Genomic DNA, 23,318 nt, shown 5'->3' with positions numbered 1-23,318 from the left:
CTAATCTGAACTAGATTATCTATAGATCTATAAACTGTTAACTCTGGCCTTTCTTCATCATAACTTTGAGAAATTCCTTTACCTTTCCTGTGTTAGAGTACCTGTTATCTGGACTCAGATTCATCCTCTTTCTTGTTTTGTTCTTGTCTAGTGTACATCCTCCAGAAGCTTCCTAGAAAGGGTACATGGGAAGTAAATATTTTTTGTGAGATTTCTCTGTGTCCAAAATAGACTGTTTCTTACCCACACACTTGACTTATAGTTTAGGTGGTTTTATGTTTGTCTAGAATAAAACTCACATTTCCTCAGCATTTTGAAGGGATTGCTCTGTTTTATTCTGTCGAGTACTGCCACTGGGAATCTGAAACCATTCTGAGTACTAATCCTTTTTCTGCAATTTGTTTTTACTCTTAAGTGTTTTAAAATTTGTGCTAATGTTCCTTCATGTAGGTCTTCTTTGTTTCTCTTCCTTCTTTTTTCTTTTGGCTAGGCAATTGATGGCAATTGATGGCTAGGATGCTCAACTAAAAAAACTCATGTTCTTTAGTTCTCAGAAATATTCTTTTATTCCTTTGGTAATGGCTTCCCTTTATTTTCTTTTTGAGACTTAGAAATTTGAATGTTGAACCTCCTAATGAATCCTCTTATGTCATGATGATTTTTTCTTTTTTTTCCTTTTAAGTATTTCCTCAACTTTATTTTAGAACTTATTTATTGAGATATTTCTATCTCATTTATGCTTTTTAATTGCTAGGAGCACTTTCTGAGAACATTAATATTATCAGTTATCTTCTACTTGTGTCCTCTGAGTTCATCTCTTCTGTTTAGTGACACATTAAGAATGTGGTGCTTGGGTAGCTCAGTGGCTTAGTCAGTTAAGCATCTGCCTTGAGCTCAGGTCATGATCTCAGGGGTCCTGGGATCTCCAGGTAGGGTTTCCTGCTCATCTGGGAGCCTGCTTCTCCCTCTTCCCTTTCCCCCTACTTGTGCTCTTCTCTCTCAAATAAATAAATAAAATAAAATAAAAAAAGAATTGGTGCTTCCTTGCTGTTTGGAAGCTTGGGAAGTGTGGCAATTTTCACTGACTTGTGGCTTTACTGTAAAGTGAGCTTATCGACATGGTTATTTGGTGGGAAGATATCCATATGATATCAGTGTGTTGTTTCCCTTTGGTTACTTTTTCTAGAGAAGATTCCCCTAATTTCCTGCCTGGGAGATGAATATTAGGCTGTTGAAGTCTGAGTGCCCAGCAAGGAGAGAGACCAGGGGCTCCCCATTCAGCGTGCAGGCTTTCACTTTATAGACACTTGCTCAGTCCTAAGCTAGTCTGGTGTCCCTGACTTCATCCTCTATAGATAGAAACTGATGCTCTGATCTTCTGTGCAAAGGGACTGGGATTGAAAAAGGGACTTACAAATATTTCACCCAGCTCAGTTTTCAACCCCACTTTCTGGACTCTCTGGAGCCTTCATTTCCAGGGCATTTTGGTATTGGGTGGAGTGACTGCTTTGTTTCTGTTGTCATCAGCTCCATCCCCACATCTTGTGGGTTTTTGTTTTAGTTTTTCTCTGCTTCCATAAGTCAGTTATGACAATATGACATGGTTATTATCTGATTTTTAGCTTTCATAACAATGATGACATTTCTTTCCTGTTATCCTCATTTTATACTCAGCAACTTAGTTGGATATTTAGAAGAAGTGGAGCTCAAATGAATATATTCTATTGTCATGCTTAACCAGACTCCAGGCCATACAATAAGTTGTATGTTGCTGCTGCTGCCCTGTTAGTGAGTCTGGGTTAGTGATAGGACAGAAATCATTGCAAGGGCATGTATCAAGCAACCTGGCACCATTATCTGGTGTTTGAAAGGGGAAAGGGTAGAGTAAGAGAAGAAAAAAAGAAAGGAAGAAAAGGAAAATGGAGTATGGTAAAGAAATAGGAGAAGAGAATTAAAAGATGAGAAAGAAGGGAGCTGTTATGGAAGAGACAAATGAAAGCTATTGATAGACAAATTGGCACAAACATGTCTCCACCTTCTTCATGATGATGCCTGCCTGCCTCCCACTCTCATTTCATTTTTATTGAACTGAAAAGGAATTATAGTACTTCAATGAATGATCTCCAGATCCTAAGCACCTGACTGAGGCTGTAATACTCTTGTAAAAATCAGTTTGTAAGTTTCCCAGTCATGCCCTGATTCATGAAGCCATGCTTCATAATTTTTATTTGGACAAGTTTTCTTGTGTATTTTTTAGTCTTTCTCTTATAGGCTTTCTTTTCTTTTTTAAAAAAAGTGATTTATTATATTTTACATGATGTTCTATTCCCATATTAGAACTTACATAATTCACAGTACTCATGGGAGGTAGTGTATGTGGTATATTCATAGAAATATGAAATGTCAGAATTCAAAGGAATCTCAACATCATTCTGTCAAGCACCTTTCTTTTTACAAATGAGGAAACTCCATAGCCAGAAGGACTAAGTGTCTGCCCAGGGTCATAGAGAGGGAATGTGGACATGATGAAATGTAGGGATAAGAAAATTATATCTATCATGAGTGAATTTGTTGTTTTAATGATAGAATCATGGCTTCTGTCATACTATTCACATTCAGGGTTTTTTCCCCACAAGCCAAACTGCTTTTCATTTTATAGGTCTTTACTTGCTATATATGGTTGAGATATAATGCATTTGTAAAGAGCATGAGTTTTAGCTAGGAGTCTTCGCATGAATGGAAATTGTAGATATTATATCACAGAAATTTATGAGGTAACAAATTGTTATCGTCATTTGCAATTCTGATCGGTTTTCATTCTTGTACTTGGATAATGTTGGGACTATTGAAAGCTTAATGTTCTTTTCTAAGAACCCCCTTAGATAAACGATATAATTTAATGCAAAATGTTATAACACACCTGACAAATTTTCTGTAACACTGAGGATATAGAAGTTTCTTAGTTTCGGTGAAAGAGTGTTTGCGGGTAAATCCCTAAATGATGTAATTTTGCCCTGCCTTGTACATTTTCACAGTTTGCAATAATAGGAATAAAATGTTTAGAAAACTATTCTCACAAGTTCCGACATATTTAACATTGAAATAAGTAATACCATGTATATAGCAGTTTGATTAATTGTGATTAAAATTTATTGAACTCAACTGAAATCCTTCATTCTTAGGATTGATGCTTTGCTATTTTTTCCTTCAAGTGGCCATATCAATGGTTGTTTATTTATTTTTTATCTGTGTTTCTCCCACCCCAAGGTGAATTGTCTGTTTCTTATTGTGGAAAAGTGAAATCAAATCCCTTTTTGTACAAAATGCAGGGTGTTTACTACATCATATTCAAATTATTAATGACAATCACATTTTCATGGGAAATACCAAACTTTTCTGTTGATTGATTGTATCCATTAGAAATAGATTTTACTGGTTTCTAGCTAGCTAAATTAATTACAGGCTCACTTCTGAAATATTTTCTGATCTTGATCCTGGTGTGTATCCATTTACTATACAGCCCCTTTTTACACTTCTCTGACCATGTATTCCCATGGTCATTGGCAGGAGCCAGCGAATCTTGTTCACAGGTACTAGACTCTATTCTCTTGGTCCTGTGTCCCTATGCTACACTGAATGATAGTATTTCTCACATCAAATTGTAATATTTATTTATATATTGTGTTATTTACTATAAGTATGTTAAGACCAGGGACCATGTCTCATTCATTTTTGTAACTCCATATTCCAACAAAGCATTCAGCAGCAGCATTCATTTACTATAAGTATGTGAAGACCAGGGACCATGTCTCATTCATTTTGTAACTCCATATACCAACAAAGCATTCAGCATTCTGTGAGTGATGGCAGGTATGCCTGGGCTTGTGGGCAATAGATGCATGAAAGACACTTCTTTGAGAGGATGTTAATGAATGAAATTTCTATCTAACCTAAAGCAACCTAAAAGGCATTTTTCTAATTTATTTGGTTCTGATAGTATAAAATTCTGGAGTTTTTACTTTCATTGTACTATATTACTTGTTTGGGCTGTGTTTAATTATGTATATTGAGATTAAATGACCAAGAAGTCAATTATTGAGAGACAATAGCAAAGTATAATAAGTATACTTACTTAGCTCTTAGGATAAGGTTCATGAGTCCTTCACTTGACTGCTTCCTTGCTCTGTGAACTTGGGGACAGTTTCTTCAATATAAAAAGAATTTTATAATATTTACCTTATACAGTAGCACTTGGGTATTATGAGGGTGAAATTAGTTATTAAAACATGGTGAACTACTGTTCTTTGAGTCATTATTATTATTTTCTATTCTAAAATGGAGTTTTCATTAAGGAAAAGGTAATAATTGATTTCATTTGTGTATGGAGGAGTCTTGCATCTGAAGGTATTAGTTGTCCTCTATTTTAGTAAAATCTAGTCCAAAATTTATTTTAACAAGAGTCCTTTAAATTTTTACAATTAAGTAGCAAAAAAACAAATCACCCAACTTAAAAAAATCAAAGAACTTGAATGGATTTTCCTCTCAAGAAAACATACGAATGGCTACTGTAAAAATGAAAAGATGCTCAACATCACTGATCATCAGAAAAATGCAAATCACAACTACAATGAAATATCACATCACACCTCTTAGTATGGCAATTATCACAAAACAAAACACAAAAAAACAACCAAACAACAAATACAGTAAGTGTTGGCAAGGATGTAGAGAAATTGGGACTCTTGTACATTGTTAGTGGGAATGTAAAGTAGTACAGCTATTATTGAAAACAGTGTGTAGCTTCCTCAAAAAAATTAAAACTAGAACTACCATATAATCAAGCAATTTCACTTCATGACACTTATTCAAGAGTTGAAATAAGGATCACAAAGAGATATCTGTATTTCCATGTTCATTGGAGCATTATTCACAATAGCCATGCTTATGGAAACAACCCAAATATCTCTTGATAGATAAGTGAATAAAGTGTGGAATATAAATACAATGAAATATTATTCGATATTAAAAAAGGGAATCCTACTATTTGTCATAACGTGGACTAACCTGGAGAACATCATGTTATGTGAAATAAGCCAGACTCAGAAAAACAAATCCTATATGATTTTGCTTAAAAGAGATGTCTAAAATAGTCAAACTTGTAGGATGGTGATTACCAGGGGCTGGGAGGAAGGAGAAATAGGGAGTTGTTCAATGGGTATAAAGTTTCAGTTATAAAAGATGAATACATTCTAGAGATCTATACAATACAGTGCTAACAATACAATAGTTAGCAGCACAGTATTATGCACTTAAAAATTTGTTGAGAGGGTAGATCTCATGTTAAGTGTTCTTACTATTAAAAAAAAGTGGTGGCAGAGACAGAGGAAACTTTTGAAGATGATGGATAAGTTTATTATCCTGATTTTGTGTACATTTAACACAATTAAGCGTAAGTTCTTCTGTGTATCAACTACACTTCGGTAATGCTGTTAAACTTTTTAAAAGAAAGAATCCTTTAAATAATTAAAATATAAAATGGTTTGCTATCAAAAACATGTATATTCAATCTTTTCTCTTTTTAGTCCAATTTAAATCCAGGAAGTTAAATATATAACTATATTTTTAACCTTTTTATATCTCAAACACATAGATCAAACCGTGCTGAAAATGATCTTTCATTTCCAAACACTACAAGTTCTTGCATTTGCCAAAAGAGTGAGTTTTTAAAAGCTTTTGTTGCTTATTTTTATTTATTCTCAGAAGTCCATTTCTTAGTTTAGTCACTACTGTACATTGGTCATGGTGAAACTCTTGCTCTAAGGAATTATTTGGCTAAAATAATAATGTTTTAGTTATTGGTTCCTTCTTCCTTAAATAGAGAATATCATCCCCTTTTGAATATTTGTTGAAAATGCTGCTTTGAGTAGAGGCCACTGAATGAAAGCCAATACATAACAGAATTCAAGTAATGCTGTTAAGTAGAATAGAATATTTCTTGGGTGTTTGATAGAAGAACACTCATGCTTTGCAAGCTGTGATAGCTGCTGTTGAGATCTTATTGAGAGTGTAGTATTGGCAGAAGCTATTTGGAAATGACCTTAATTTATATACACATATAACATAGATGTAGAGATGCTTTGCCTTTTTCTGAATAATGGTATTTTTAATACTTAAACATGCTTATTATCTCTTTATTAGATCATTTCCACTAATTATGAAATAGGAGCCTCTTGTTCACTCATTTCTTCATCATACATCCAATAAAAATGCCCACAAGTAGCTTTTCTAGATCCTAGAGGTATACTGAAAAATAAGCTCTATGAAGTCAGGAGCCTTCCCCATCTTGTTCACTGCTCCATACTCTGCCTAAAAAGCATCTGACAAGTAACAAGTGTTCAATAAATATTTGTTGAATAATTGAAGAAGAAGAGTGGGTCCCATGGATATCCTCCCTCCCTCTCAGTAATTAAATTTAATGGCTGTAATTTTGTAATGACTTCCTAACCTGTAACTGAATGACAAATTTCTAGTCTAACTGTGATGGGCTTAATTCACAGCCCAATACTAACTTTTTCCCTGTAGTCCAAAATGGGTAAGAAATTTAAACAGTGCTCACTTTGATTCCAATCGTTTTGACATAAGTGTTTTTCCAGGCAATGGGCTGGAAAATATGAAATTTTCTTCTCTTAGTGAATCCATACATATTGGGCCTTTGAGCTTTTACAGGGGGTTAGTTTTATCATCCTAAAACTTCTTGTCATATTATTGGCCCCAAGATCTGGTGATCTATTTTAAAAGGCAAAAACAAAATAAAAATCCCCAGACACTCCAAAAATGGTACTCAGAAAATAATCCAAAGAAATACAAATGCGTACAACACATTTGTAAAACTTATTTAAAACTGATCAAGTTCTACGTCTTTAACTGTCCCTAACCCCACATTTGCTGTTTTGACCCTACAGAGAATCTTTTTTTTTTTTTTTAAAGATTTTATTTATTCATTCATGAGAGACAGAGAGAGAGAGAGAGAGAAGCAGATATACAGGCAGAGGGGAAAGCAGGCTCCATACAGGGAGCCTGATGTGGGACTTGATCCCGGGACTCCAGAATCACACCCCAGGCCAAAGGCTGGCGCTAAACTGCTGAGCCACCCAAGGATCCCCAGAGAATCCTTTTTTGCCCAGCTCCAGAGATGCTTCTGATCCAGATATTGTGCTCTCTGGTCTCTCTGGGTTCTACTTTTACTCTCTTTCCCCTTCCCTTTCTTCTCCCATATTATTTCTCTTCTCACTGCCCCCCTTGCCTGGTTTCCTCTTTTTTCCCCCTCTTTCTTTCTTTACCTGAATCTTTCCCGCATGCTGTACCTATCCATATCTCCTTAGATATTTACAATTTTCTGGAGTGGGAAGAGGCAACACATCAGAAGTTTAGGTCTAGCTTGTGGTAGGCATAAGTTTCCCGTCTGGCTGTAGGAGTTTCTATAATTAACACTCCATTGACTGGAATCTCTTGTAAAGAGTTATTATTCTGTGTGCAGTTGGAGAATGAAGTTTGAGGTGTTTTGAAATAATGTTATAAGTGAATATTGCTTTATGAAAATGAATTACCATTTCTATTCGGGGTTTGTCAATTTTGATTCTAAAAAATGTACAACTAATATGTTTTCTGTGACAAAAATTAAGCTGTCAAGCGCTTATTTAATCTCTTATTTATTAATAGTAATGCATTTGGAAGATAGTAGCATCCTTTTGATGTTCGGATGAGGAACAGAGGCACAGAAAAGTCACATAACTTACCCAGCATCACTAATCAGTAAGAGAAGGGCCAGGATTTAGAGCTAGGAAGTCTAGCCCCAGAGAAAAGATTCATAACCACCATACCACTCTGTTCCTCTGAACAAATCCTTAGATCTGTGATGAGTATTGGCCAAATTAGAAAGCCTACTATGTATGGACATTGATCTTGTGAGACTCTCCCAGCCCAATCTGCTTCCACAGCATCAGCATCAGAGATACCAGAGACAGGCAAGAGGGGAAGGAGATGGTTCTCTTTTCATGGTGGCTTTTCCCTGTTGCTGCTCTTCATGGGACACATAAAGAAGTAGCATTTGGGTCATGTCTTTTCTGTACCAGGAATATTATTCCCCTTATTTCTTTTTTTTAAGATTTTATTTATTTATTCATGAGAGACACAGAGAAAGAGAGAGAGGCAGAGACACAGGCAGAGAGAGAAGCAGGCTTCATGCAATGAGCCTGAGCCAGGCTCAATCCCGGGACTCTAGGATCACGCCCTGAGCCAAAAGCAGACACTTAACCACTGAGGCATCAGGCATCCTTCATTTCCTTATTTCATTGCTTTTTGGAGTTCCTTTAAGAGTCTACATGGCATCTGATACAGGAAAAAGGATAAAATGTTTTAGAGAGAGAGAGAATGAGCACAGATTTAGGTGCAATTTTGCTATTTTAATCCATGTTGTTAAAGATAACACTTTTTCTTTACTGTAATGTGCAAGATAAACCTTCTCTTTCACAGAGTGCACTTCAAGCTGACAAACGTACACACTTTGATCATGTTGTGCACTTTTCTGCTAAATCCCAGTTGTACACCATATATAGAGGTGAAAATATTGTTACAAAAGGTGTGATTACACTTATTTGAACCTTAGAACAAATTTTATTCAACTATCAGTAAAAGACCAATTACAGTAGACAAAGCTGCTGTTTTACTTATATCTCCAAAAAGATGGAAAGAAATGATGTCAAGGCTAATTAGAGCGGAGAGTTGTGATACTGTGATTTATAATACATATATATTTGGTTTTTCTCCTGTTTCCAGGACTGAACTAAAAATCCTTGGAATCTTCTAAGTGATGAAAGTAGTCAAGGTGTCTTTTGTTATGTTAATAAGGCAACTCTGGGAAAGCCCTTAGGTAACCTGGGGACTGGGGCTAGTTGCCCAGAGAACCAACTGTGTGATAATCTGGTTGGAAATTTCTGTTCCAACTGCAACCTCTATGAAGGGGAAGAGGCTGGAGATTGAGTTCAATTACCAATGGCTAATGATTTAATCAATCAGTCCTAAGTAATGAAGCCTCCATGAAAACCCCAAAGGACAGGATTTGGAGAGCTTCTGGGTTGGTGAACACCTAGAGATTAAGGAAGAGTGGCACAGTCAGAGAAGCATGGAAGCTCTGTGCTCTTTTTCCATATCTCACTCTATGCATCTCTTCCATCTGGGTATTCCTGAGTTATGTAGTTTCATAATGAATTAGTGATCTAGTAAGTGAGATATTTCTCTGTGAGACGTCTGGGTGGCTCAGCAGTTGGGCGCCTGCCTTTGGCTCAGAAGGTCATCCCGGATCCGGGATCAATTTCCGCATCGGGCTCCTAGTGAGGAGTCTGCTTCTCCCTCTTGCCTATGTCTCTGCCTCTCTCTCAGTCTGTGTCTCTCATGAATAAATAAATAAATCTTAAAAAAAAAAAAAGAAAAAGAAATGTTTCTCTGAATTCTGTGAGTTGTTCAAGCCAATTAATTGAACCTAAGGAAGGGTCTTAGGAACCTCTGACTTATAGCCAGTTGGTCAGAAGTGAAGTTAACAATCTGGATTGTGACTGGTGCCTAAAGTGGGGTGAGGGTGCACTCTTGTTAAACCTGTGGGACCTGACACTGTCTCTGGGTAGATAGTCAGAAGTGAGTTGAATTGTAGGACAGCCAGTTGGTGTCAGGACAATGGGTGGGTGGGTGGTGGGGAAACTCCTCCCCTCCCAGTAATTGGAACTGGGGTCTGGAACCTTAGAAGAGTTTATGTGTTTTTATTGTCTTTAAGAAAAAAACAGGGGATGCCTGGGTGGCTCAGCAGTTTAGCATCTGCCATTGGCTCAGGGAGTGATCCTGGAGTCCTGGGATCGTGTCCTCCATCAGGCTCCCTGCATGGAACCTGCTTCTCCCTCTGCCTGTGTCTCTGCCTCTCTTTTTCTCTTTCTGTGTCTCTCATGAATAAATAAATAAATAAAATCTTAAAAAAAAAAAAAGAAAAAAACAAAAACTGGTCATTTGGTTTTGTTCATTGCTATTATCTGAAGGCACATTCATTAAGAAATAAATAATGGTGACTAAGTCACATTTTTATTTGGCCCAAATGGTCAATTATAGGCAATTAATAGGTCAATCAAAATTTTTGACCAATTTTTACCAATATCTAGCGATTCTCTCTGACAACTGATAAAATTGTAATTTTGTTGATTTGTTTATGCACCAAACTGACGTCTGGCATGCAGATCTAACAGGTTATATAAACAACCAGAAACTTGACCTGATTTACTTAGAACTTGACAGAAATTGTGAACAAACCAACACTGGCAATAATCATGTTACTTAAAAAAGTAGTATTTAATATTCTATTTACAGCTTCGTAAGTAATTTCATTCCTAATAATTTAATCCTTCTAGATTGTCAGCACAGTTGGAACTTAGTGGCGTGGCATTGTTTCTGGTTTTATTTTTCTCCTTCCACATTCTTAATAGAGATTTTGTTCTTAAAAATAAGCAACAACTAAGCAACAACTAAAAATTTGATACTTTATCCTTTCAGAATGCTTTAACAAAACTTCTCTATTGAAATTCCAGGGAATTTTATGATCCGAGTTCTGGCCTATAATTCCAGTTTTGTGCTGTTTATATAGATTGCCTTTTGTTGTTCAATAAATTCTCTTTGAAGAGGAGTTTTGAAATTAAACAATATGATTTTATTAATTATTTGATGTATACTATTATTTTAGAGACAATATCTTCATTTCTCTATAAATTTTAATTTATGTAAATGATAAGTGCTTCTTCACATCCCCATTCAGCAAAGGACCTGTTGGCTTTGCCATTTTGACTGCTCTACTGGCTCTTGAAGGATTGCTTTGCTGCAGAGAGCTGCCTTGCCCAATTTCTAACCCCACCCCAACCCTGCCACCTCAGGAAGGGGCCCACATTCAATGACTAATTGATGTGGAAGTATAATGATCTAATTCAGAACTACTCTGGGAGCCATTCTAGCTCCTTGTGGTGGGGGTAGCTTGTCATTGGGCCACAGCCAGCTGGACTTCTCTGCTCAGTGCTGCTTCCTTTCTTGACCCTCCATAGGGTAAAAGCCAAGGGCAAATATGCATTTCAAATTCCTTCTAAGAATCTGCTTTCTGGGGAGCCCAACCTGTAACAACACTGTCTTGGACATGTTCGATCCAGCTTTTTTATAATCTATAGGCAAATGTTAAATGAAACAAAACATGTGATTGCTCTCACGGCAATCTTTGCCTCTTTAATAGTTGGCACCATTAATCGTTTCATATTTTTTACTATTATTCTTTAAAGATTTAAATTCTAAGTTTCAACCCAGATCTTCAAAATACTTATGGACTTCCTTTGAAAAGAGACTTGGATCTTTAGGGAAGGAATTGGGGGATTGAAAAGGAGAACATAAGTAACTTTTCCCATTCAACTCTTATTGAAATTGTCTTAATCTCATTGTGTTGACCAATAATAGGTGAAAAGTGAAATCTATTCATCTTATTTATAGTATAGACAAATGGACAAGTATCATTTCTCAGAATTGAGGACATTGGATAATATTATAAAAAGAGTGGTGAATGATTCAAGAATATGATCAGTTGACAATCCCATATTTTAGGTCTGAATAGCACTATCTACCCTGTCAGGTTTGGTGATGATACTTATCTGATTACAATGATGATTATTATTAATAACATAATAAGGTACCACATTTGTATAGATATTTATTATAATGCACTTTTAAATTGGATTCTCTTGACATATCTGGGAGATGATTATTATGGACTTTGTTACAGAAATGAGGAAACTGAAAAGTGAGAGATTTGTCTCAAGTCACACAGAATCCACTCTTCTGATGCCAAATCTGTTTTCTTCCTCACTCCAATATCTTTTTGCACTGGCAAATTAACATATATGAACATATCTTTCCTCTGTCAGACCTGAGATCTCAGGCTACTCATCCATGATATAAAGATATAAAACTTATGAAATTGAATTGTTTACAAATTTGTTCTTGAATCAAAGAAAGCAAATTGTTGTGCCACTCCACAGATAAACAAACAAAGGCTAAGGTATTCTAATTCTTTGAACCCTGATAAAAACTATTTGGGGAGGCAGACCCATTTCAGTGACAACTTCCTCTGAAATATCATGATCCACACTTTTCTTACTTCTTTTATGTCACTTATTTTTAAACATACGATTACATGTGTCCTTTTGTTTCTCTCCTTGACTGAGAGGTATTTGAAGGCAGAACTGTGTCATTTCTATTTCTCTATGCCAGCAGTGCCTATTATAAGTCTTCTGTCTATTCACTCATTAAAGGTTTGTTGAAGTCTTTATGTATCAAACATAGTGATAGGTAATATGGGGTATGTAGTAAATGTGAAAGACAAGGTTCAGTAGCATTGCAGGTGAGAAAAAAAAACAAAATAAAAGAATATAATTATTGTAGTTGCTTCAATGCAAAGGAGAAATGGAATATGGAGTACTTCAGGAAAATCCTTCTGAAGACATGCATTTACAGGGATAGTTGGTAAGTTGAGGGTGGACTGGTTATATACTGAAGAATTGTAAGTCAGTTGTGCAAAATTTGCATAGATTCTAAGTATCTTAAGTTCTTAATAGAAGTACTATATTTGTATTTGTGTAGCTGTCATTTGATTTATAAGGGGCAACCTGCTGGGTTTTTTAATGAATCTGTAAATTATCTTTATTTTATTCATCAATCATTTGTATCTATTAAACCATTAAGCAACAGGTATAGTCAATTGTGGATAAGCAAGATGATAGGAAAAGTCTAGACTTGGAGTCAGATGGATGTGGCTCTGAACCTGGACTCCAGCCTGTGCCTAGCTGTTGATACCCTGTTTATCAGAATCTTCATCAGGTATATGGTGATAATACCAGCCTTAGAATGCTGTCATTAGGACCAATGAGGTATCAGTGAATGAAACTGAGAAAGAATGGTCTTGTGTGTTGTGAAGAGTACATAAAGTGTTCAATTCTAGAAATGATCTTCCATTTATCATTAAACAATCAAAAGAAAAAAACCTACACAAGCAAGGAAATCAGACAGCAAATTCCAGAAAACAGGCAATTATATATTCCTCCATGCAACATTATTTTCCTACACGTCAGGAAAGTGCCAAGCTTTAGAAATTATTTCTTGCAGAACTGGGCACACCTACAGAACAGGAAAGTTGATATACCTTGAATTGTATACAATCAGCACTCTTTCAGGGTAAGATATGGAAAAATAGATGCAGTAGACATATTTTTTGATAGTGGAGAACCCCTCTTCCTCCTGCTTATGTCAGGAGTCGAAATAAAGTCAGAGGCTCTCTTTAAAAATTAAAACATTAGATATTATAGGAAAGGTATTGTAGGTACTATAGGAGAACATATCTTCTAATGAAGCATGAATGTTTGACTAAATTTCACTGGTATTTTAATCAAATTCTGACAGTATAAATGACTTCTTTTGAAGTCACAGGACTGTTTTGAGGGGTGATGGCATTTATTACTGCATTTTGATATGTCCTATGCTATCTTTCATCATTAGATAATTTTATAATCTCATCTGGCTTTTCTTGTGTATGCATCTTGTCATTTGATTATATTACATGATGCTAAGGACAGGCAATCTTTGAATGTCTGTAGCTCCTAAAACATAGTAGACCATGAGTGCTTGTGAATGGATTAACTGTCAGACTTTTTTGACTGATGTAAAGATAAGAAGTGTGAATGAATTTCAGGGCTAAGAAAAGAACCCTAACCTTCTAGCTCCAATCATTTGAGAAGTAATACAGTCCACAGTTTAATAAAATATCCATAGGACATCGAACAGCAAAATGCCATGTGCAACAGTTTCTCCATAAGTATTTGTTCAGCTGAAATAAGTTAGTTGTGTAGTCCCTCTTTCCAGGAAAACACAAATTGACCCTGCTGACAAATATGAGGCAGAGGCATAAAAAATATGAAATGGATTAAGATTATGTAAAAATCCAACCTAACTAACTCAGCTTTTTACAAACAAAAAAGTTTGATAGATCCTTAGTGAATTAATAAATCAATGAATTCAGACTAAGCTATGTCTGGATCTCCTGTTTGACTCATCTGAAATAGTCATAATAAAATTTTTTCAGCCTTTGTTTCTTCTGGCTATGGAGTCAGTAGTAATCTCAGAATGATACTTAGGATATGACATGTCTTTAATGGGATGCTTAAGTAATCATAGCAATTTAATTAAAAGGACAGTTGTATTTTAAAACAGCTATTATTCCCTAGAGTGTTACAGTTTTGTTCTAACATTTCTATAGTTACCTAATGCTCCTATTCATCAGTTTTTTGTTTATTTTTTGATTTTTGAAAACATTATGCAGTCTTCAACATACCTACTGGACTTTGTCTCAAAAGTTTTCTCATCAAAATATGTGATTGCTCCTTTCTATTTGCATTTCCTAGCCTCCTTTCCAAAGCTCATAGTTTTGCAGAGCTCCATCATTCCCCTTTTCCTGTCATTGATTTAAATATTCCCTCTGAGTGATCTGTTCACTCCCAACCCTTCATCCACCGACTGCATCAACACCTGACAAAACTGTCATTACATTTTCTATCTTCCTCTTTAGCTCCAGATCAGCTTCTTCAGTTTGATGTTCCATGAGTACTTCAAAGACAACCTGTCCTGAAACAAAAATCATTCTTTTCTCCTCTACATACCTGTGTACCCTCCTGTGTTGCTTACTTATTTAATGGTGGCATCACACAGACTATAACACTTAGTGTCATGCTTAGTGGTTTCCATTACCTCACCACTTAGACAAGATCGGCACAGCCTAAATATATACCATTTTTATTTGTAAGTCCTACCTCAATAAAATTGGGAAAAAAAATCGTGTGAAGCTTGATTGAGTCTAGCTCAAATTCTAACAGCTCCATCTGCTCCTCCTCAGTGCCAGTAGCATTATCTTAGACCTCATTTTCCATTGCCTCTTCCAGGGATCTCCTAATGGGCCTCAGTGCCTCCTGTGCTTTCCACTCTGGGTTGTCCTCTGCATTAGTGACCTTCATCCATTTTTCTTCTATGAAATGCAATATTCACAGATGAGACATATTTATAAGAGAGAAGAAATGGAAACATTGAATGAGGCAGTTAAGCACTTTAATTATGCCCAATCTTCCACAGGACCTACATAAGCCATGCAGGATCTGGCTCCTGTCTACGTCTCATCTTCATCTCATGTTTCTCTTCCTCTCATTCGTTAGCTCTGTTGGTTCATTCCTGCCCTTTCTCATGCTGTCTTAATCCATTTTCTCTTCTTTCTGACTCAACACCACTTCAGGGAGACTTATCCTGAACACTCTTCAATGCAATTGAAATACCCTTACTCATCCTCATAGGACTTACCAAAATCTTTAATTATATATCTATTCTTGTTGTTTTGTTTTGCATTAAACCTGTTTCATCTACAACATTTCTAAACACCGAAGGCAGAAACTATGTCTATTATATTCACCATTGGATCACAGCCCCTGTGCAGTATCTGTCAGATAGTGGGCATGTAATAAATATTTAATGAAGGAATGAATCAATTATCAGAACTATTGCTGGCATATTGGTAGGCTAGCTATCTACAAGCTCTGTCTGTGGATTATGGGCAGTTCTCACCCCTGAAGAGGTTAGAAAGAGTTTTGCTACTGTAGGGATAACTTTGACCATACTCTAACTTATCAGAGATATAACCTTCAGTACTCTAGCACTGTTATTATACATTATTGCCACACATGGTAAGTCTGATCACAACACACTGAACATACATTGTCTGGCTACCAGACATTTCTTCTTTGTTTGGCTACCTGTGGTTTCTTCCTAAAGCATAAAACTCATCATGTAATTCTCTTGCTTAAGAACTTTTAGTGGGTTTATTTGGCATGTCTAACAAAGTCATTCTCAAGCTGGGCCTGACCATTCTTTCCAAACTCCACCCAGCTGGTCTTAACCATAGGCCATGATCAAACAAGGTTTTTTCATACCTTGGCCTCTATTAGAAATGTCCCATTTTTGTTCCTAAATGGATGCATATTTGCATATAGCTCTCTCAAGGACCTGAGTTGCTTCTTCCTCTGTGTTCCTATTGTGTAGGTTATATCCTCTTAATTCTAAATTGTACCACATATTCTATGACAATTTATTGGACTGCCTATCTCCCAGACCAGATAGTAACTCCTGGATTAGATTGTGTATTCATGCTGTCCAGCTGAATATATAACATGTGATGGAACCTAGTAATGTTTGGGTGACTGAATATATTGGCAATTGCTTAGAAGTAAAAATGCCTTTGCTTACTGAAGCAATGTTATAAATGATTATTTAATTCTCATCTGACTAAAAAAAAAAGCCTATTTAAACCATAATGCAACTGAAGCATATTGCTAATATTCCTTTTTCTTCTAATATTAGAATATATTCTCTTTCTAATCCACTAAAATTGAGGAGCACTAATAGGTGGCAGAGATCTTCTCTAAATTTTTCTCTTTGGTCTCTCATTGCCTTAGAAGGAGAAGCCAAAGGAAGAGTTCTTTTCTTTTTTCTTTTCTTTTCTTTTCTTTTCTTTTCTTTTCTTTTCTTTTCTTTTCTTTCTTTTCTTTTCTTTTCTTTTCTTTTCTTTCTTTCTTTCTTCTTTCTTTTCTTTTCTTTTCTTTTCTTTTCTTTTCTTTTCTTTCTTTCTCTTCTCCTTTTCTTTTCTTTTCCTTTTTTAATATGATAATGAGATGAGATTTCTGTCATACTGATTTTCTTGGTAGAGACATAATGTCAACTGAGGATTTGAACCTTTGGGATTTGCCTGTGTCTCAAACATTCTTGAAGACCACTTGTCTCATAATATACCATTTTGCTGATGCATACAAATATTGTTGTGATACGGTAAGCTGTAAAATGAAATTAACTTAAAGGAGGTCTACTAATAAATGAAAGTAGGAAAAGGATCTTTTTACCTAACTGGTGGTCTCATCTATAAGACATACTCTTATTCCAGGCTCTTGTTTTTCAACTATGTCAAATGAATCAAAACAGCCATTCTTCTGTACACTCCTTGATTCTCATTACACATTTTATGTCCTTTGGTTTTATTATAGACAGCCACAAAAAAAACTGTTTAAACTTGGAAAATAAAACAGCAACCCTGATGTATGATTAAATAATTGGTGTCATTTATTTCATACATATTATAATGCAAACAAACGTGATTACTTTTAATAGGAGAGAATGACACATTTTGAAAAACAATAGACTGCATTGAATCATATGTTTTTATAAAGCAGCTAACCTCATTAAGTTTGTAAATTAAATAAGTGCCTTTTCTGAGTCACCCTCTCTTTCTTTTTAAAATAGGTGGTGTTTGCATTGCTCAATCACAGAAAATCCCACGTGAACCAAGACCTGGAGAATTTGAAAAAATTATCAAACGCCTGCTAGAAACACCTAATGCTCGGGCGGTGATTATGTTTGCCAATGAAGATGACATCAGGTGCTGATTAATTTTCTTCCTGATGGAGGATTACATTTGCAACACACATGTTTTTTTTTTCACATATTTCATGTTCAATGTAAAATTTTGTGAGATTTCACAGGAGCAACATTCTCATGCAGTTATAGACTGCCTTCCTTCTGCTACAGAGATGCAACAGCCTTCTAGTTTCTAAGACTGAAATGGCTATAGAGTAAAACCTGAGGACTGAAAGAAATGAGACAAGTAAAGATGATCAACAGAATGGTATGAATGAGGCTAAGGATGAGCCTGATTAACAGGTGCCAGAGTTAGAGTATTCAATATGTTTCTTTTAGAAATGATAAGACTCAGGCAGTTAGTATGTGACTAATTGTTTAACGGAGACCTACTGAGTGCATATAATTTGATATAATTGGTCTTGTAACATTCATAAGTGTAGTATTTCTGGTTAAATATGGTATATTTGTTTGTTTTATTCCTGTAGGAGGATATTGGAAGCAGCAAAGAAATTAAACCAAAGTGGTCATTTTCTCTGGATTGGCTCAGATAGTTGGGGATCCAAAATAGCACCTGTTTATCAACAGGAGGAGATTGCAGAAGGGGCTGTAACGATTTTGCCCAAAAGAGCATCAATTGATGGTAAGGAAAAGCCATAGAATATGTTTCAATCCAACTGAATCAATACTCAAAGGTAAAACCAGAATATCAGCATATGACGAAATGCACCCATCGTTGATGACTCTGGAAAGAATGTTTAATTCTGATGGTAGAATTACCAAGACAGTAACTACTTAACCCAACATACATTTTTCGTTAGGAAAGAGTAACCCATTAGATTTTTTTTAAGGGAGATATAGTTGGCCTTAGCTATTTCCATGATATTTCCCTCTAACCTTGCATATTTCCATGGCACAGATGATGGTTACAGCACTGATGTGGGGAGAGTGCTTGCTTTGTAAAAAATGGAGACATGAGGTTGGGCTGACCCCACAGATAAATTAATGAAACAGCAAAGATGTGGAACCTCCCTGAAAGGAAGTCTGTCTCCCAGATGGTCTTAGCATCTTAGCATGAAATTCCTTCTTTCCCCATTATCTTTTGGAGTAAGGCATGAGTTCCAGGTAGTCTCCCTTTGATGAGATTGTCCCCTGAGCAGGCTGACACTTTGGCCCATTACCCATGACCCCATAAAATTACATCAGTGCTGATTAGTTTATTGGATTGGCTGAAAATGGAACATATAAAAAAGATATTTTGACACAGGTAGAGTCATAGAAACCTAGAACATTGGCTCCTGCTAGGAGACAGAGAAGAATGAGAAAAGTCTGAGTTGGTTCCGAATATATAGCAGAAGGTTGCTGGTCCCTGTGATGTAGAGGAAAGGGGGAAGTTGTGAGGATGACACCAACAACAGGCTGTCCTGTTAGGTTCATCTGTAGAGCCAGGAGCCGAAATGGGGAAGAGCAAGGGTGATAATATTGTACACTGATTAGCCTTGGCTTTTACCATAAGGGAAGAACAATTTCTGGGCTTCTGATTCTCCCCCATTTGTTAATATGTTTGTTTTATTTTTTTTCTCATGCAATGATCACAGCATAATATCCATTCAAGAACTCTGACAGTATTTGGGTTTGATTTTGAAAGAATATTAAAATCATACCTTTCTTCTCTGAAATAGGGTTTGATCGCTATTTTAGAAGCCGAACTCTTGCCAATAATCGAAGAAATGTGTGGTTTGCAGAATTTTGGGAGGAGAATTTTGGATGCAAGTTAGGATCACATGGAAAGAGGAACAGTCATATAAAGAAATGCACAGGTACCCACTGATATGTTTTCCTTGGTACATTTGTTTTATCATTACCTAGGAAATGAAGTTTTCCTATATGGATAATGATCAGAGTATCTTCTATTTCTTTGTATCTCTTACTAGTTCTCATCAGGGTTGCGTATACAGTCATCATTCAACAAACTTGTATGTACTCACTGGTTCTTACAGTCAACATGTATTTCTTGACCATGTGAAATGTGCCCCAACACTGGGGTATTTGAGTTCTATTTAAAAACATTAAGGGGTACCTGTTGGGTTAGTCGGTTAGGCATCAGCCTTTGGCTCATGTCATGATCTCAGGGTCCTGTGATCAAGCCCCACATTGGGCTCCCTCCTCGACAGGGAGTCTGCTTCTTTGTCTCTCTCTACCCCTTCCCACTGCTTATATGCTCTCTCTCTCAAATAAATAAATAAAATCTTTTAATTTTTTTTTTTTTAAGAAATTGAGTTTCTACTATGGGCAACACATTTTGATAGGCTTGGTGGAATATAGACAAATAAGCAAGAAATGATACTGGTCTCTAGAAACTTAACGTGTAGTGAAGATGATGGATCATAATACATTGCTATAAGACAGTCACTTTTTTTTCCACTATATCCAACCATATATCCTATTATTGTTCTGCATATACTGCATAGCTCTTGCAGCTAGGACTTTTTGATGCTTTACCTTCTATATCTTGAGCTTAAAAATAATAGTGATATTAAATGTACATATTTTGAATGTAAGAATGAAACATTTTTTTATTTTCAGGTAACATGATTATGTACATTATTCCACTTATGGAATTTTAAAGATTAATTAGAATTAAGAAGTCAATTTATAAAAACCATAGATACAAAATCAATAAAAAAATCTTATCCATACACATATGCATATGTGGAAACATATGTATATAGAAATACATATGTGGAAAATGAAATTTAAAGAATGCTGCTTATAGTGGGATCAAAAACCATAAAACATCAGGGATAATTTTAACAAAGATCCATAAATCTTCTACACTGAATACTATAAAACTTGAATGACAGAGACTAAATAGGGAAACATTTAAATGAACAGAATCTTCCAGATGCTGAGGTGTGCTTACAGGAAATACAAGGGAGTAAATGTGAAAGGCTGACCAGGTGGTATTGGCAGGGAGGGTGGCAATTAGGCTGTGCAGTCACAGAATGCTTCTCCAAGGAGGTGACATTTGAGATGATACTTGAATGGCAAGATGTTGTCAGTCATGTAAAGACATGATGGCAAGCCATTCCAGAATCTAGGACAAGCCTCCTTTGTTCAAGCCATGGCGGGGGGAGGGGGGAGGATGTGTGTGTGTGTGTGTGTGGGGGGGGTAACACAATCAAAGTGGCTGCTGGCGTGAGGGAGGGAGGGTAGGGTAATAAGTGAGTGGGAGAGTGATGGGCCATGAGGCTAAAGAGATAGGTTGGGGTCATGTAATGTAAGTTCTTCATGTTGTTTCTAGAAACTTCAGAGCTATGGGGATTTGGGCTTTATCCTACCTTAGGGTAGAATTACTGAAGACTTTTCATCTAGGGAATTGCTTAGATACCCTTTTCAAGCAGCTTCCTCTGGCAAAAGTGTAAGGAGGACTGGAAATCAGGAGAGAGAAAGTAGAAAGGTCAGTCGAGACCCACCCAGTAGTCCTGGTGATGGACAGTCACAGCCTAGACCAGGATGTGCAAGTCAGGGCAGAACACAGAGGAAAGAAGTCCTGGGAAGTTGTATTGACAGTACGTGGTGGGTGACTAACACTGGGGTGGGGGTAAGTTATAGAGGCTCTGAATGTGAAATCCCTATCAGCTAGGTCTATGTGATGTAATTAGTGAGCAGAGAAGACAGAGGAATGGTCGATTTGTAGGGGATGAACTTGAATTTGGTTTTTTGAGATAGCCCCATGAACTTCCCAGCAGGTAGCAGCATAAGGTCTGGGACCCCACAGAGAACTGAGCAGTAAAAATAGGCTCAGGAGTCGCAGATGGGGACCTGGAAGTTAAAGGCAAGGGCAGAGATGCAATTGCCAGAGGAATTGGAGCAGAGCTAAGGGATAATGACTGAAGATTCTAGGGGAGGAGCCAGGAAAGGCAAGTGAGCATGGTGGGAGAACAGTCTCAGTGTGCAGGAGAAAAGATGGGATACTGGCAGTTTCAGTGCTGCTGAGAGGTGTGGCTAAGGGATGAGAAGTGTGAGAGACTCAGATTGTGAGGGGCTGAGATAGAGCCCGAATAGAGGAAATGGGGGAAAGAGTGCTTTAAAAAAAAGTTTGGCAAAGAAAGAAAGTAGATATGGTGAAAATCTTGAGAAAGAAGCAGGTTACAGAAGTTTTCTTTAGGAAAGGGCACATTTGAGCATGTTTTCAGATAAATATAGCATTCAGAAGGAATGACTAGAGAAAGAGAAATTAGCTGTGGGATAGGATCTTGATAGATGCTTTAGGGAGAGGCATTAAGAGGGAGATGTTACCTTAAATTATGTGATTCACTTGGGGATAAAAGATACAGAATTGTTCATTAGTACAGGGAGAAAAACCCTAATTAAAAGCTAGACTTAGACATAGATGTTATGGAACTTCAGAAAATATATGACTGTAAGTTCAGTTTGTAAAACTCAAAATTTTATGGAGATGATGAGTGTTTGATAAGGAAGATTTGAAAAAGAGCTTCTGAGAGGAGAGAAAAGGTCAGCCAGCAAGGCAAAGGCACAGGGTAGGACACGGCTTGGAGATGTATGCAGGATAGGGAAGAGGTCCAGCTTACTGGGGAGAACCGTGCAAGTTAAGGAATAATGGGAAATAAAGAGGACCTAGTTTTTAGAAGGATTTGAAAGGGGAGTTTATGGAGTAACTTCTGTGTTTTCATTCAGATATATTTTACACTGGGTTTAATTCTGATTGCTGAATGTTACTGTTTGATTGTGTACACACATTCACATTCTATTGTTATTTATACCATATTAAAGAAAGTCGACCAGTCAACAAAGTAACCAACTCTATTTCATATATGTGTGTGTATATATAAAGAATTTATATATATATATATAAAGTTGGTAGGAAATTAGTTATTAATTAATCATAATTGTTTACTAGTTTTCAGAATAACCAGTTTCTCTAAATTTCTATTTTTTAAAAAAAAGTTGATGTCCTTTTAGCATTTGTAGATAGTGTATACTGATTCCTATTTCAGGCATGAAAAATTCTGACCAGGGTTGTGGTACAGTCCAGACTTGGTGGCATATCTGCTTTAGATTCCTTCAATTTATTTGGGTGTTGCTAAAATCGTAAAGATCTGTTAGTTAGAACTATTTCTTCTTTTTTATTTTTTTTAAATTTTATTTATTTATGATAGTCACACAGAGAGAGAGAGAGAGGCAGAGACACAGGCAGAGGGAGAAGCAGGCTCCATGCACCGGGAGCCCGATGTGGGATTCGATCCCGGGTCTCCAGGATCACGCCCTGGGCCAAAGACAGGCGCTAAACCGCTGCACCACCCAGGGATCCCTAGTTAGAACTATTTCTAATGCAATAACAATGGTGTTTACTCCAAGTGCTAGGGCAAGCATTAATCCCTTAGGGAATGGGATTAGTAAACAGATTTTCAGACAAATTCCATTGTGAGTGATACTGAAATAACTTGTTTCTGGGTGGAAAAGAAATAAATGATGCAGTGCTCTAACTTAATTTGTTTTTAAAGATTTATTTATTTGTTTTAGAGAGAGAAAGAGCTTGTCAGCGGGGGTAGGGGTGAAGAGAGGGAGGAAGAGAGAGAGAAAAGCAGGCTCCCCACTGAGTGCAGATCTGCTGCAGGGGCCAGGTGCTCTGTCTCACAACTGAGATCATAACCTGAACCAAAATCAAGAGTTGGCCACTCACCCTACTGAACCACCCAGGTACCCTATAACTTAATTTTTTAAAAACG

The 23,318-nt window shown here is 36.5% G+C and overlaps 1 protein-coding gene across 1 annotated transcript in view; it reads left to right on the top strand.

Annotated features, from left to right (window-relative positions):
* GRM8 (glutamate metabotropic receptor 8) overlaps positions 1–23,318 on the top strand; it is a 748,335-nt gene that overhangs the window by 333,046 nt on the left and 391,971 nt on the right. Inside the window, exons 4-6 of the mRNA XM_041728295.1 lie at positions 17,452–17,587; positions 18,054–18,208; positions 19,248–19,385. Of these exons, the coding sequence (XP_041584229.1) occupies positions 17,452–17,587; positions 18,054–18,208; positions 19,248–19,385 (429 nt within the window). The remainder of the gene's footprint in view (positions 1–17,451; positions 17,588–18,053; positions 18,209–19,247; positions 19,386–23,318) is intronic.

This window comes from Vulpes lagopus, chromosome 13 (assembly GCF_018345385.1).
Source record: "Vulpes lagopus strain Blue_001 chromosome 13, ASM1834538v1, whole genome shotgun sequence".
Classification (NCBI taxonomy): domain Eukaryota; kingdom Metazoa; phylum Chordata; class Mammalia; order Carnivora; family Canidae; genus Vulpes; species Vulpes lagopus.
Note: the sequence above shows the minus strand (reverse complement) of the source record. Positions and strands in the feature narration are given on the sequence as shown.